General features: G+C 36.7%; 1 protein-coding gene across 2 annotated transcripts in view; it reads left to right on the top strand.

The window, feature by feature from the left end:
* The window catches only part of LOC117287854 (MYCBP-associated protein-like), a 124,863-nt gene that overhangs the window by 89,200 nt on the left and 20,588 nt on the right, over positions 1-15,075 (top strand). For both annotated transcript variants that reach the window (XM_033768407.1, XM_033768409.1), the window contains 2 exons: positions 1,869-1,990; positions 5,018-5,127. In XM_033768407.1, the coding sequence (XP_033624298.1) occupies positions 1,869-1,990; positions 5,018-5,127 (232 nt within the window). The remainder of the gene's footprint in view (positions 1-1,868; positions 1,991-5,017; positions 5,128-15,075) is intronic.

Here is a 15,075-nt window from a genome sequence, read left to right as displayed (position 1 = left end):
ACCATCACCCCAGCCGTTTTCATGGAAGCATTTTGGTCGATCACAGCATCGCTGGCGGCAATGTCTGGGTCTGGATCAATTGCTCCACCAGGAGTCTGTGACAATCGCCAGCGCATGGGCTCGCTAGGGTGGCGAGGCAGGCGTGACTGCACACGGTGGTTACGGGCGCCGCATGCTTGGTAACTCGCGCCGATCCATTGAAAAAGGGGGATTCCTCTGGTAATCCTTTGGGTCTGAGGACACTGGATATGCACAGGCTTTCTAATTTTGAAACCAAGCTGAGACTTGTCCAGCGGGACATGATTAGGGTGCTCAACCTTCGGACTGAGTTGGATATTGATGCAGCCCCTGCCCGCCAGTCCTTCAAGAGGCAAACAGCTCCAGTTGAGCCAAGGCCAGCAACCTTTCCGCCCATGCCTCTCGACTCAGTTTGTGCCGATAACATGGCAGCTTTTGCCGAGGCCACTAAGTGGAAACCAGTGAAATTCCTTAGGTAGACTTTGAAAAAAATTCTCAGTCCCATCGATCTGAGAGGGGTGCATAGGTGGCCCGCACATGATAGCTCTCGCACCCACCACCTGTAGCGGTGCCAATCGATGCGATAAAGTGGCTCTACGGGTAAGTGAGTGAAATAGACTTCCCCCCCCCCCCCACAAGAGTGTGGTTAGAGTCTATGAACGAATACTTACCCGTAGAGCATTCCACCCCCCTCCCCACTGCTCGAGCTTCTGGAGTAACTTAGTTGTGAGAAAAGAGGAAGATAACATGACAGCCAGACCGGGCAGTATGGGACGAGAGAGGGCGCTATTATGTGTATGTGTAAAACTCTTAGCAGATCAAACCTGTCGGTTAGGGAAAATGCGATATAGTGGTTCTACGGTAAGTATTCGTTCACAGACTCCAACCACATTATTGCGGGGGGGGGGGGGGCGAGTACGTTGCCAATGGTGCGTAAGGTGATTTGACTTTGAATTGAGCATGATTTACATGACATGAATATTTTTTAAACAAAAAGAGTTAAAGAGAGCTGTTTGTATTATTACAAAACACTGTTACTTGGCTCATTCAAACCCTTTGTTAACTTATACATGTTACAGTGCTGAAAAATGTACTTATAGTTATTTCAAGCCATCTTTGTTTGGTCTCAACTGTTGGTCTTAAATTTTGATCTGTGTGTGTAAAAAAAGATGTGGATTATTGTGTAATATTGTCCCTGGGGTTGTGTTCAAAAGGGAAAAGTAAAAAATTATTTCTTTTCTGCTTCACCATGCTGGCTCCATTTTAACTAATCCAGTTTATTGTTCAATTAATTATCAGTATCAGTGTCAGTATGAAATAAATGTTGTTACTAAATATTGACTCAAGGCTACATGGACGAATGCAGTTTTAGAGGGGGTGCTCTTCATACCGGTTACAAAACATTTTGTTTTGTTATACCTCTGTAACAAACTGTGAAGTTTGATTGGTCGAGAACCAATCACGTGCCGTGCAACAAATACGCATGTACCATGGCTGAGTGATGTTCACCGGTGTACATTACCTTGAAAGTTCTCACCGTTGGTCGATTTCCAGTGCTTAGCACGAAACTACCGCCGGTTCGAGGGAATAGTGAAAAATTGTTTTAAACTATGTAATAATGTGTGTGGATGACAACAGAACTTTGAGAAGAGGAATAATAATATACCAAGGTATAACAAAACAATTGTTGCACGCTGTGACATGGGTCCATGGGTTTTGTACAATGGCCATTTTTCCCCTCAGGTTTACAAAACGCCATGGACCATGTCACAGTGGCAACAATTGTATAATGATAACTGCTATTTTGTTTTTTTTGTACTTATTTTTCATGTTTACATTTTATCCCACAGGAGTTGTTGACCATTGAGGATGAGACCAAAAGGGAAGCTCTTTTAAAGAAAATGAATGATGCTGTAACTTGTCTCTATTTCCCCCCACTTAGTCCAATTCAGCAGGAAATGTACAGAGTTGGGTAAGTAGGGTAGTGTATAATGTTCAAGTGTTTGTCTTTTTCGTCTTCTTCCTCTTAGCTCTTCTGTACAGCATGACTTTGAACTGAAACTGAACTGACACTTTACTAAAAAAATCCATTAATGCCTAAGGGAATCAATGTGTGGTGAAGAGGTTTTCAATGAGTGGTTTAATCCCAACGAGGCCAAGTTCTTGATAATTTTACCGAGACGAAGTCGAGGTAAATTATCAAGAACCAGGCCTCGGCGGGTTTAAACCACTAGTTGAAAACCGATTCAACACACTTTGATTCCCATTCATAAATACCTTTAAAATAAACGCAAAAATTATAATTGTTCATTGATTTCTTTCAACACAACACCCCTCCAGCTATCCCTCGGGTAAACAACTCCTTATAAGGTAATGCTGTGCGCGTCGGGCGCATCACGTGATGTGGCACAACTGTTTCAGCCGTTGCTCTCGACCAATAGGAATGAAGAAACTGTCTTATAAGAACAGGTGCAAGCTCGCGTGTCACGCCCATGTTTCAACACTTTTTACTGGTCATAAACAAAGGGTTACACACACCCACGTGACGCGCTCTCCACCAATAGGAAAAGCGAAACTGTCTGAGGTATTTATGAATGCCCCTTTAAGAATTCCTATTAGAAGTACAAACAAATATCTTAGCAATGAGATAGATAGATAGATAGATAAAATGGTTTATTAAAAAACTGTCCTCGCAGCACAAAGGCTGAATTACAACAGTTTTACATAAATTAAAAATTTGAAATTAAATAGTAAACAAAATAAAAAAATACAAGAAGTAGTTAAGCCACTCACCTAAATTTACACTTTGAAAATTGCACATTGAAATTTAATTACTTTTACTCAAAAATGGTGTGACAATACAACAAAACAACAGACAAGAATTGAAAATGTTATAATCAAGAAAAACAAGCAAAAAAAAAATTAAAATCTGAACATCAATAGATAAAAGCAGGCCATTGATTGTAGTTGTATTTACAACATTAAAAAGTGATCATAATGGCTAGATGTGGTAAAATATAGACAAATATTATTATTGCTTTAAAATTGGGTTTTGTTCCATAAACTGGTCATATACATAATCGTACTATTTTGGTACCGTTTGGTTTTGCAAACTGGTAGTGAGATTTCATCTGAGTTTCTCAAGTTCCTGTGGTGAATATTTGTCCCAAGTGGTGGGACCCAGTTGCAGAATTGCTCAGAAGAAAGCAAGGATTTGAAAAAGCTCAGGCACAGCTGCTTCGACTATAGCAATGGGGGCCAAAGCCAAAAGTGGTCATTCTGAGCTCTAAATTTTCAAGTCTTTCTTTTGGGTGAAATAAGTATGTAGCTATGTAGAGTAATATCTAAAGTTTCAGGATTAAAAAAAGAAAATGAGATATAGTCTCCTATAATGCTAATTATGAAGTGATTTAAACGAGAAACGAGCGCTTAGAGTTCGACAGGACGGAATGATTAAATAAAACTATAATAACTTAATTAACAGATTTATCAGTTTTGTTATTTTTGTATATAGACTAGCTGGTCATGGAGCACATGTATCTAAACCAAATACTTAAAATAATTTTTTTAATTTATGCGAAAATGCTAATCTAAAGGTATCGTCCTGTCGCATTTTTTAATCTATTAATTAATATTCAAATGCTGAATTTTGTATTTATTTGTCTGAATTCTTCTAAACTATCAATGACAAGGGTGTTTGACACTTTAAGCATATTTGCTTTCAATTAATTCCTCCAATTAACTTAATGAGGCAATCCGTAGTGTTCATAACAGGACAAAAACAAGTGCGACAGGACGGAAATAGGTGCGACAGGATGGAAAACAAGTGCGACAGGACAGAATTATTTAGTAAGTTTCCCATTGTATGTTTTGTTTTTATATGGTTATTTATACACTAGCTTAAAATGGATTCAAAACATTTAATTAGACCCATTTTTATAATGGTTATACATTGTACATGTAGTTGATTAAAACCATGTGAACGAAATTCCGTCCTGTCACATTTCCGTCCTGTCGCATGTATATTATAATTAATCCTCCAGTAATTGAAAGAAAGAAACATGCAAAAGTTATTCTTTTTCTGTAGGTTAGAGTATATGAGGGTATACTTGATTATAAAATAAAACATAGTATTTAGTTACATTAAATTTGATAAAAATTTAAAAGATAATTGAATGTTTCAAACACATGTTTCTATCGATCCGTCCTGTCGCGCGAATAAATTTGTGTTACTATGGCAACAAACTAAATACTATTCAATTTTTTGGGGAGCTTGCTTGGGTCAGTTGGTTCCTTGTTTACACACCATAAATTAATTTCTGCTTTTATAGTTATATTATTAAATACACTGAAAATACTGCATCAAATTCCGTCCTGTCACACAAAGGATACTTTTGGCTTTGGCCCATGGGCTATAGCCACTCCTTGCTGTAATCAACCGTGTATTTGGCTTGTAGTTTGCTTGTTTTGGTTGCCATGATCTCCCTCATGTTGACTTTTTGTAGGCCCTATTATGTTTTTAATGTGTTTTGCTTTTCAAATTTTATTGTAAAAACTGCGCTATGTTGAAAGTCCAGGTAAATTATCAAGAACCAGGCCCCGGCGAGTTTAAACCACTAGTTGAAAACCGATTCAACACACTTTGACTCCCACTCATAAATGCCTTTTTGGTCAAAAAAACATCAACACTTTTTGGTCAAAAAGTTAAATAAATGCAAAAATTATAAGTGTTCAATGATATTGTAACATTAGAATGGTTAGATTATCGTTTATGTTTTATTGTTCATTGCTTAATGTTTATTGCTTTTTAATATTGTATTGTAATTGACGCAATTTAGCCATTTGTGGCAAGTTCAATTTTAATAAACCATCAATAATAATAAGTATATTATCAATTGCAAAATGTTACTTGCGCACAAAAATCTGCCGTACTATATTTCAAAAGTGTTCAGGAGTATGTTGTTTCAAGGGAAAATGTTTGTAATACTTGATGTTACAGGTACCAACTGCTTGTTGATACAGTTGACAACATTGTCACCCAGTCAACTATTATACGAGAGAATCTTGGAATGCAACCAAAAGAAGTAGAAACACCTGATACAGACCAAAGTGAGTATGAAAGTCAACGTACATGTAGGTTGTATTGTGTTAGCCACGAGTTAAGGTACCTTTCTTGAAGGCTGATATCAACCAGTATTATTGTATTTCAGACATGGCCCAACCCTAAAACGAAGATCAAAATAAAAGACTAGACATTAAGTGTTTGTGAACAAACACGAAGCTGTTCCGTGATGTTTTGCTTGGATTATGTGCTTCATTGCCCAAGGAATATTTAACTGGAAAAAAAAGTTTCAAAAAGTTGTGTAGCTCTTGGTATTAGGTCACACTTCCCGGTTGACCCACAAGTAAAGGTCAAAATGGGCCCACAGCTACCAAAGACTAATCTGCAATGCCAAGGAGTCTATAACTGAAAAAGTTTAAGCAATCGGTTGTAAAGATCTTGATATATAGTCCCACTTCCGGTTGCCCAGAAGTAGAGGTCAACATAGGGTCACAGTTTTTCAAAGTTAATATTTATTGCCTTAGAGTCTATAACTGAAGTTTGAACATTGGTTTTGTACTTCTTGAGATATTGGCCCACTTCCGGTCGACCCGGAAGTAAAGGTCAACATGGGGTCAAATGTGTTTCAAACTAATCTTGAATGTCCAAGGAGTCTATAACTGAAAAAAGTTTGAAAATCGGTTGTATATTTCTTGAGATATGGTCCCACTTCCGGTTGACCCGGAAGTAGAGGTCAACTTGAGGTCACGGTTTGTCAAAAGTTATATTTTTATGCCTAAGGAGTTTATAACTGAAAAAAAGTTTTATAATCTGTTGTATAGTTCTTGAGATATGGTCCCACTTCCGGCCGACCCGGAAGTAGGGGTCAACTTGAGGTCACGATTTTTCAAAATTAATCTCCAATCCCCAAAGAGTCTTTAGCAACAAACAGTCTTAAAATCGGCTGTATACTTCTTGAGATATGGTGCTGCAAAGATTTTCTGATTGAATATGCAAATGAGGGTCATGTGGTTAATTAGTTACTAGTTGCCATTTTTCAAAAACAAATTAAAGATGCAAACATCACGACATCGTCTTCTCAGACTCTCCCCGAGAGTCCTCAACCCATACAGGTCCGCAGTGTGTTGCAAGAGCCATAGAGATGTTTAAACATTGCAATGAAAGTGACTGCCCCAATTTATGAAGTACTACGTTGTACCCATGATGCCAAGATTCTAATTGATTAATTAATTAATAGACGAACATTGATTGCCTTTATCGACTGAAACAAATCTTATTAGAATCAGTGTATTTTTCTACACATAATATGATATTTAGGAAACTAACAAATAAATTCTTAAGAAGTTATTGTGTTTTTGACCAGTTTAAAGTATAGATTTGAAGAGCCATTGTGTTTGTGCACAGACACAAAACGTGCATTACATGACGTCATGGTGACGTCGTCCAGAATTTTATGTCGGAAATCACATTAACAGGACCTGACTAGTGTATAGCTGAAAAAAGTTTCAGGATCGGCGGTCTACTTTTTGAGATATGGTGTTAACAATGTTTGCTAATTAAATATTCATAAGCTTAATTGAGGATTATTAATTAACAATTTTAACATTTTTTACGATAAGAATTAAGCTTATGTTCTAAGCTTCAATTTGGTATAATAAACTCACTCTTTCGTATTATGGTTTAGGAGATTAGGCTGCCACAAAAACGTGTACAAACACTATGGGATTTAGGGAGAAACAAAGAATAATAATAATAACTAGACATTAAGTGTTTGTGAACAAACACGAAGCTGTTCCTTGTTGTTTTGCTTGGATTATGTGCTTCATTGCCCAAGGAATATATAACTGAAAAAAAGGTTTCAAAAAAGTTGTGTAGCTCTTGGTATTAGGTCACACTTCCCGGTTGACCCGCAAGTAAAGGTGAAAATGGGCCCACAGCTACCAAAGACTAATCTGCAATGCCAAGGAGTCTATAACTGAAAAAGTTAAAGCAATCGGTTGTGAAGATCTTGATATATAGTCCCACTTCCGGTTGACCCAGAAGTAGAGGTCAACATAGGGTCACAGTTTTCCAAAGTTAATATTTATTGCCTTAGAGTCTATAACTGAAGTTTGAACATTGGCTTTGTACTTCTTGAGATATGGGCCCACTTCCGGTTGACCCGGAAGTAAAGGTCAACATGGGGTCAAATGTGTTTCAAACTAATCTTGAATGTCCAAGGAGTCTATAACTGAAAAAAGTTTGAAAATCGGTTGTATATTTCTTGAGATATGGTCCCACTTCCGGTTGACCCGGAAGTAGAGGTCAACTTGAGGTCACGGTTTGTCAAAAGTTATATTTTATGCCTAAGGAGTTTATAACTGAAAAAAGTTTTATAATCTGTTGTACAGTTCTTGAGATATGGTCCCACTTCCGGTCGACCCGGAAGTAGGGGTCAACTTGAGGTCACGATTTTTCAAAATTAATTTCCAATCCCCAAAGAGGCTTTAGCAACAAACAGTCTTAAAATCGGCTGTATACTTCTTGAGATATGGTGCAGCAAAGATTTTCTAATTTAATATGCAAATGAGGGTCATGTGGTTAATTAGTTACTAGTTGCCATTTTTCAAAAACAAATTAAAGATGCAAACATCACGACATCGTCTTCTCAGACTCTCCCCGAGAGTCCTCAACCCATACAGGTCCGCAGTGTGTTGCAAGAGCCATAGAGATGTTTAAACATTGCAATGAAAGTGACTGCACCCAATTTATGAAGTACTACGTTGTACACATGATGCCAAGATTCTAATTGATTAATTAATTAATAGACGAACATTGATTGCTTTTATGGACTGAAACAAATCTTATTAGAATCAGTGTATTTTTCTACACATAATATGATATTTAGGAAACTAACAGATACATTATTTCGAAGTTATTGTGTTTTTGACCAGTTTAAAGTATAGATTTGAAGAGCCATTGTGTTTGTGCACAGACACAAAACGTGCATTAAATGACGTCATGGTGACGTCGTCCGAAATTTTATGTCAGAAATCACCTTAACAGGACCTGACTAGTGTATAGCTGAGAAAAGTTTCAGGATCGGCGGTCTACTTTTTGAGATATGGTGTTAACTAGGTTTGCTAATTAGATATTCATAAGCTTAATTAAGGCTTATTAATTAACAATTTTAATTTTTTTTTACGATAAGAATTAAGCTTATGTTCTAAGCTTCAATTTGGTATAATAAACTTACTCTTTCGTATTATGGTTTAGGAGATTAGGCTGCCACAAAAACGTGTACAAACACTATGGGATTTAGGGAGAAACAAAGAATAATAATAATAATAATAAAAATAATAAAAATCTCGACGAAAACAATAGCTGTTCCGACTGGATCGGAACAGCTAATAATAAAAATAATAAAAATCTCGACGAAAACAATAGCTGTTCCGACTGGATCGGAACAGCTAATAAAAACAATAAAAATCTAGACGAAAACAATACCTGTTCCGACGGACGGTCGGAACAGCTAATAACACCCAAAAGTTCAAGATAGAAGACAAATAGATTTCTGACTTTCATAATGATTTATTTCAGTTATGACAAAAAGGTAAGCTTATATAGTCAAGTTAATTTTGCTGTATATTTTACATTTTTTCTCACAATGTGCAACGTGGATACATTACCTGAATAATGTTTCCCCTCTGACAGTGTCTGAAGTTCTCGGGTTTTCTTCATCGAGTAGTAGAACAATGAAAACCATAAACCTACATTATACTCCAGAACTACATGTAGAGTAAATCAAAGTCCTTTAACAAAAAAATGTAAGATAACAGAATAGAGAAATACATTAACTGAAAAAACCCAATTTCTTTTGGGGTTGACAAAATAGGAAGACTTCCAAAGTAGTGCTAGATAGCTCAGTTACACCAAACAAATGAAAGGAGAACAAATTGATTAAAACTGAGAATTGTTTACAAGTGTACTCTGAATTTCTTCTTTTGTAACAATTTTTGGTTTTTTTTAAGGGATGTGATTGCTCTTTTTTAACCAGGTTTTTTTTAGCTCCCCCCCAAAAAAAAAAAAATTGTATATACACGTCTTGTTTTTAAGTTTTAAAATAACTTCCAATTACCCGCAATGTCATTCCTGCCTGAGAATTTATATTGTGTAAATATTCTGTAAATAAAAAGTAACCTGGCAGTCTTTTTATATTGTGTAAATATTCTGTAAATACAAAGTTAATTAGCAGTCTTTTTGTATTGTGTAAATATTCTGTAAATACAAAGTTAATTAGCAGTCTTTTTATATTGTGTAAATATTCTGTAAATACAAAGTAAATTAGCAGTCTTTTTATATTGTGTAAATATTCTGTAATACAAAGTTAATTAGCAGTCTTTTTATATTGTGTAAATATTCTGTAAATACAAAGTAAACTAGACATTAAGTGTTTGTGAACAAACACGAAGCTGTTCCGTGATGTTTTGCTTGGATTATGTGCTTCACTGCCCAAGGAATCTATAACTGAAAAAAAAAAATCAAAAAAGTTGTGTAGCTCTTGATATTAGGTCACACTTCGCGGTTGACCGGTAAGTAAAGGTAAAAATGGGCCCACAGCTACCAAAGACTTATCTGAAATGCCAAGGAGTCTATAAGTGAAAAAGGTAAAACAATCGGTTATGAAGATCTTGATATATAGTCCCACTTCCGGTTGACCCAGAAGTAGAGGTCAACATAGGGTCACAGTTTTCCAAAGTTAATATTTATTGCCTTAGAGTCTATAACTGAAGTTTGAACATTGGCTTTGTACTTCTTGAGATATGGGCCCACTTCCGGTTGACCCGGAAGTAAAGGTCAACATGGGGTCAAATGTGTTTCAAACTAATCTTGAATGCCCAAGGAGTCTATAACTGAAAAAAGTTTGAAAATCGGTTGTATATTTCTTGAGATATGGTCCCACTTCCTGTTGACCCGGAAGTAGAGGTCAACTTGAGGTCACGGTTTGTCAAAAGTAATATTTTATGCCTAAGGAGTTTATAACTGAAAAAAGTTTAAAAATCTGTTGTATAGTTCTTGAGATATGGTCCCACTTCCGATCGACCTGGAAGTAGGGGTCAACTTGAGGTCACAGTTTTTCAAAATTAATCTCCAATCCCCAAAGAGTCTTTAGTTACAAACAGTCTTAAAATCGGCTGTGTACTTCTTGAGATATGGTGCTGAAAAGATTTTCTAATTTAATATGCAAATGAGGGTCATGTGGTTAATTAGTTACAAGTTGACTAGTCTGGTTCCCAGACCCAAAAATCTCCGACTAGGCTCTGTCGAATTTAGGGTCCGGTATCACCGAAAATCACGTGACCAAAGAGGAGGAATTCCTCCTCTTTCGAAGTTATCCGAAATGTTCCGAGCGTGTTGTCGTCAACATTCGGACAGTATCGTTGATGTTCGGTACGGACTCGTAATGTCAGTCATGTCGGCCGTAGATCCAGGAGTTTTTATGCCAGTTATTGCAAATGCAGGCATTGTGCCTAAATAAAGCGTTTGCAAAGCGATGCGACAAGTTCAAAATATATAAACCTGGGAAATTGCTCCGGGATCTGGTAAGTTTTTGTCCTTTATCTTCAAAAATATTTTTTTCAAAGGTGTTCTGACTTGAGTGTTCATTAGACATTGATTGAGGATTAAGTTTCATGATTTTTAAAAGTGGTAAAAATGGGGCAAAATCTGGTGACTAGCTGTCGACATTATACGTGTTGAACCAGATTGTCATTAATTGACGATCAAAATAATCTCGTAACCCTCCGGCCTGGCGGCCGTTGGGAGGAGGGTTACGTTATCGCTAGTAGTACATGCAGACATGGTTTCCCTGGAGATGACTCCCGACCCTGACAAGTTGCGTCATGCTCTATTTTTAACCGTGGGTGATACCTGACCTAAGATTTTTAACAAGAGACGTCAAGGAATCTTTGGTCAGGGAACCAGACTACAAGTTGACATTTTTCAAAAACAAATAAAAAGATGCCAACATCACGACATCATCGTCTTAGACTCTCCCCGGGATGCCTCAACCCATACAGGTCCGCAGTGTATTGCAAGAGCCATAGAGAAGTTTAAACATTCCAATGAAAATGACTGCACCCAGTTTATGAAGTCCTACGTTGTACCCATGACGCCAAGATTCTAATTGATTAATTAATTAATAGACGAACATTGATTGCTTTTATGGACTGAAACAAATCTCATTAGAATCAGTGTATTTTTCTACACATAATATGATATTTAGGAAACTAACAGATAAATTTTTTTAAAGTTATTGTGTTTTTGACAAGTTCAAAGTATAGATTTGAAGAGCCATTGTGTTTGTGCACAGACACAAACCGTGCATTAAATGACGTCATGGTGACATCGTCCGAAATGTTATGTCAGAAATCACCTTAACAGGACCTGACTAGTGTATAGCTGAAAAAAGTTTCAGGTCGGCGGTCTACTTTTTGAGATATGGTGTTAACTTGGTTTGCTAATTAAATATTCATAAGCTTAATTAAGGCTTATTAATTAACAATTTTAGCATTTCTTTACGATAAGAATTAAGCTTATGTTCTAAGCTTCAATTTGGTATAATAAACTCACTCTTTCGTATTATGGTTTAGGAGATTAGGCTGCCGCAAAAACGGGTACCAACGCTATGGGATTTAGGGAGAAACAAAGAATAATAATAACTAGACATTAAGTGTTTGTGAACAAACACGAAGCTGTTCCGTGATGTTTTGCTTGGATTATGTGCTTCATTGCCCAAGGAATATATAACTGGAAAAAAAAGTTTCAAAAAAGTTGTGTAGCTCTTGGTATTAGGTCACACTTCCCGGTTGACCCACAAGTAAAGGTCAAAATGGGCCCACAGCTACCAAAGACTAATCTGCAATGCCAAGGAGTCTATAACTGAAAAAGTTTAAGCAATCGGTTGTGAAGATCTTGTATATAGTCCCACTTCCGGTTGCCCAGAAGTAGAGGTCAACATAGGGTCACAGTTTTTCAAAGTTAATATTTATTGCCTTAGAGTCTATAACTGAAGTTTGAACATTGGCTTTGTACTTCTTGAGATATTGGCCCACTTCCGGTCGACCCGGAAGTAAAGGTCAACGTGGGGTCAAATGTGTTTCAAACTAATCTTGAATGTCCAAGGAGTCTATAACTGAAAAAAGTTTGAAAATCGGTTGTATATTTCTTGAGATATGGTCCCACTTCAGGTTGACCCGGAAGTAGAGGTCAACTTGAGGTCACGGTTTGTCAAAAGTTATATTTTTATGCCTAAGGAGTTTATAACTGAAAAAGGTTTTATAATCTGTTGTATAGTTCTTGAGATATGGTCCCACATCCGGCCGACCCGGAAGTAGGGGTCAACTTGAGGTCACGATTTTTCAAAATTAATCTGCAATCCCCAAAGAGTCTTTAGCAACAAACAGTCTTAAATCGGCTGTATGCTTCTTGAGATATGGTGCTGCAAAGATTTTCTGATTGAATATGCAAATGAGGGTCATGTGGTTAATTAGTTACTAGTTGCCATTTTTCAAAAACAAATTAAAGATGCAAACATCACGACATCGTCTTCTCAGACTCTCCCCGAGAGTCCTCAACCCATACAGGTCCGCAGTGTGTTGCAAGAGCCATAGAGATGTCTAAATACTGAAATGAAAGTGACTGCCCCAATTTATGAAGTACTACGTTGTACCCATGATGCCAAGATTCTAATTGATTAATTAATTAATAGACAAACATTGATTGCTTTTATGGACTGAAACAAATCTTATTAGAATCAGTGTATTTTTCTACACATAATATGATATTTAGGAAACTAACAAATAAATTATTTAGAAGTTATTGTGTTTTTGACCAGTTTAAATTATAGATTTGAAGAGCCATTGTGTTTGTGCACAGACACAAAACGTGCATTACATGACGTCATGGTGACGTCGTCCAGAATTTTATGTCGGAAATCACATTAACAGGACCTGACTAGTGTATAGCTGAAAAAAGTTTCAGGATCGGCGGTCTAATTTTTGAGATATGGTGTTAACTAGGTTTGCTAATTAAATATTCACAAGCTTAATTCAGGCTTATTAATTAAAATTTTTTACATTTTTTACGATAAGAATTAAGCTTATGTTCTAAGCTTCAATTTGGTATAATAAACTCACTCTTTCGTATTATGGTTTAGGAGATTAGGCTGCCGCAAAAACGTGTACAAACACTATGGGATTTAGGGAGAAACAAAGAATAATAATAATAAAAACAATAAAAATCTAGACGAAAACAATACCTGTTCCGACGGACGGTCGGAACAGCTAACTAGACATTAAGTGTTTGTGAACAAACACGAAGCTGTTCCTTGTTGTTTTGCTTGGATTATGTGCTTCATTGCCCAAGGAATATATAACTGAAAAAAAGGTTTCAAAAAAGTTGTGTAGCTCTTGTTATAAGGTTTTACTTCCCGGTTGACCCGTAAGTAAAGGTCAACATGGGCCCACAGCTACCAAAGATTAATCTGCAATGCCAAGGAGTCTATAAAATCGGTTGTGTAGATCTTGATATATATAGTCCCACTTCCGGTTGACCCAGAAGTAGAGGTCAACTTGGGGTCACAGTTTTCCAAAGCTAATATTTATTGCCTAATTAAGAGTCTACAACTGAAGTTTGAACATTAGCTTTGTACTTTTTTAGATATGGGTTCACTTCCGGTTGACCCGGAAGTAAAGGTCAACATGGGGTCAAAGTTGTTTCAAACTTATCTTGAATGCCCAAGGAGTCTATAACTGAACCAAAATTGATAATCTGTTGTATAGTTCTTGAGATATGGTCCCACTTCCGGTTGACCAGGAAGTAGGGGTCAACTTGAGGTCACGTTTTTTTAAAGTTAATATTTTATGCCTAAGGAGTTTATAACTGAAAATATTTTGAAAATCTGCTGTATAGTTCTTGAGATATGGTGACACTTCCGGTTGGCGCGGAAGTAGAGGTCAACTTGAGGTCACAGTTTTTTCAAATTAATCTCCAACCCCCAATTAAAGGAGTCTTTAAAAACAAACAGTTCAAAAGTCGGCCGTGAAGTTCTTGATATACGATGCTGCAAAGATTTCCTAATTAATATGCATATGAGGGTCACTGGTGGTTAATTAATAAATAATTTTAATATGTTTTATGATAGGAATTAAGCTAAACATCCTAAAGCTTCCATTTGATATTATTTTACGTGTTTAAAAAAACATAATTAATTTGTAGGATACTCCTTTATTTTCCTACTCCTGCCGATAGGGGGCGCTCTTATGAGACATTTCAATTGCACGATTTCTGCACCGTAATGTCTGTATCTGACTCTGTATTTGTATGTGTACGTCGCAGAGACCAAAACTGTCACAAAATGTCAAGCTATAATTTCCCCTATAGAACACGGCCCATTTATTATACCACCATTCTCCGCTTACTGTGCAGGCGCTGAAATATCTGTACAATTAGTTCAAAGCAAAGATTACATATGATAAGATTCCCCGCGCACAAGCAAAAATATCCCTGCTAAGCTGTGAAATATGCTTTAAGTAAGCGATAATATCCGCGCTTCTGATGTGTCAATTCTTTGCTTACGCAGTGAAGCAGAGTCAAATTGGACCAGTTTCACAAGATTTCCCCTCATGTACTAACAATCTTTTTTGACTTTACATGTTTGAAGTGCAAAATTACATGGTGCTCATGACCACCAAAGTCTGCGCTTACGATCACCATTTTCCGCTTTACTGTGATGTGCAAGCTTGGAAAATAATGTGCGAACTTGGAAGCACACAAACAAAAGAAATCCATGCTATAAGCAGTCTATTTTGCTTGACGTAAGCGCAGAATTCAATGCTTCTGCAGAGCACTGAATCTTTTTCATTAAGCAAGTTCCCATCATGACTCGACTAGTCGAACCTCAAACCTAACTACGACACTTGTCGAGATAAAATTAATACAGATTCTCAAGATTT

The sequence above is a fragment of the Asterias rubens genome, chromosome 3, assembly GCF_902459465.1.
Source record: "Asterias rubens chromosome 3, eAstRub1.3, whole genome shotgun sequence".
Classification (NCBI taxonomy): Eukaryota; Metazoa; Echinodermata; class Asteroidea; order Forcipulatida; family Asteriidae; genus Asterias; species Asterias rubens.
This window is presented reverse-complemented; position numbering and strand designations above follow the sequence as displayed.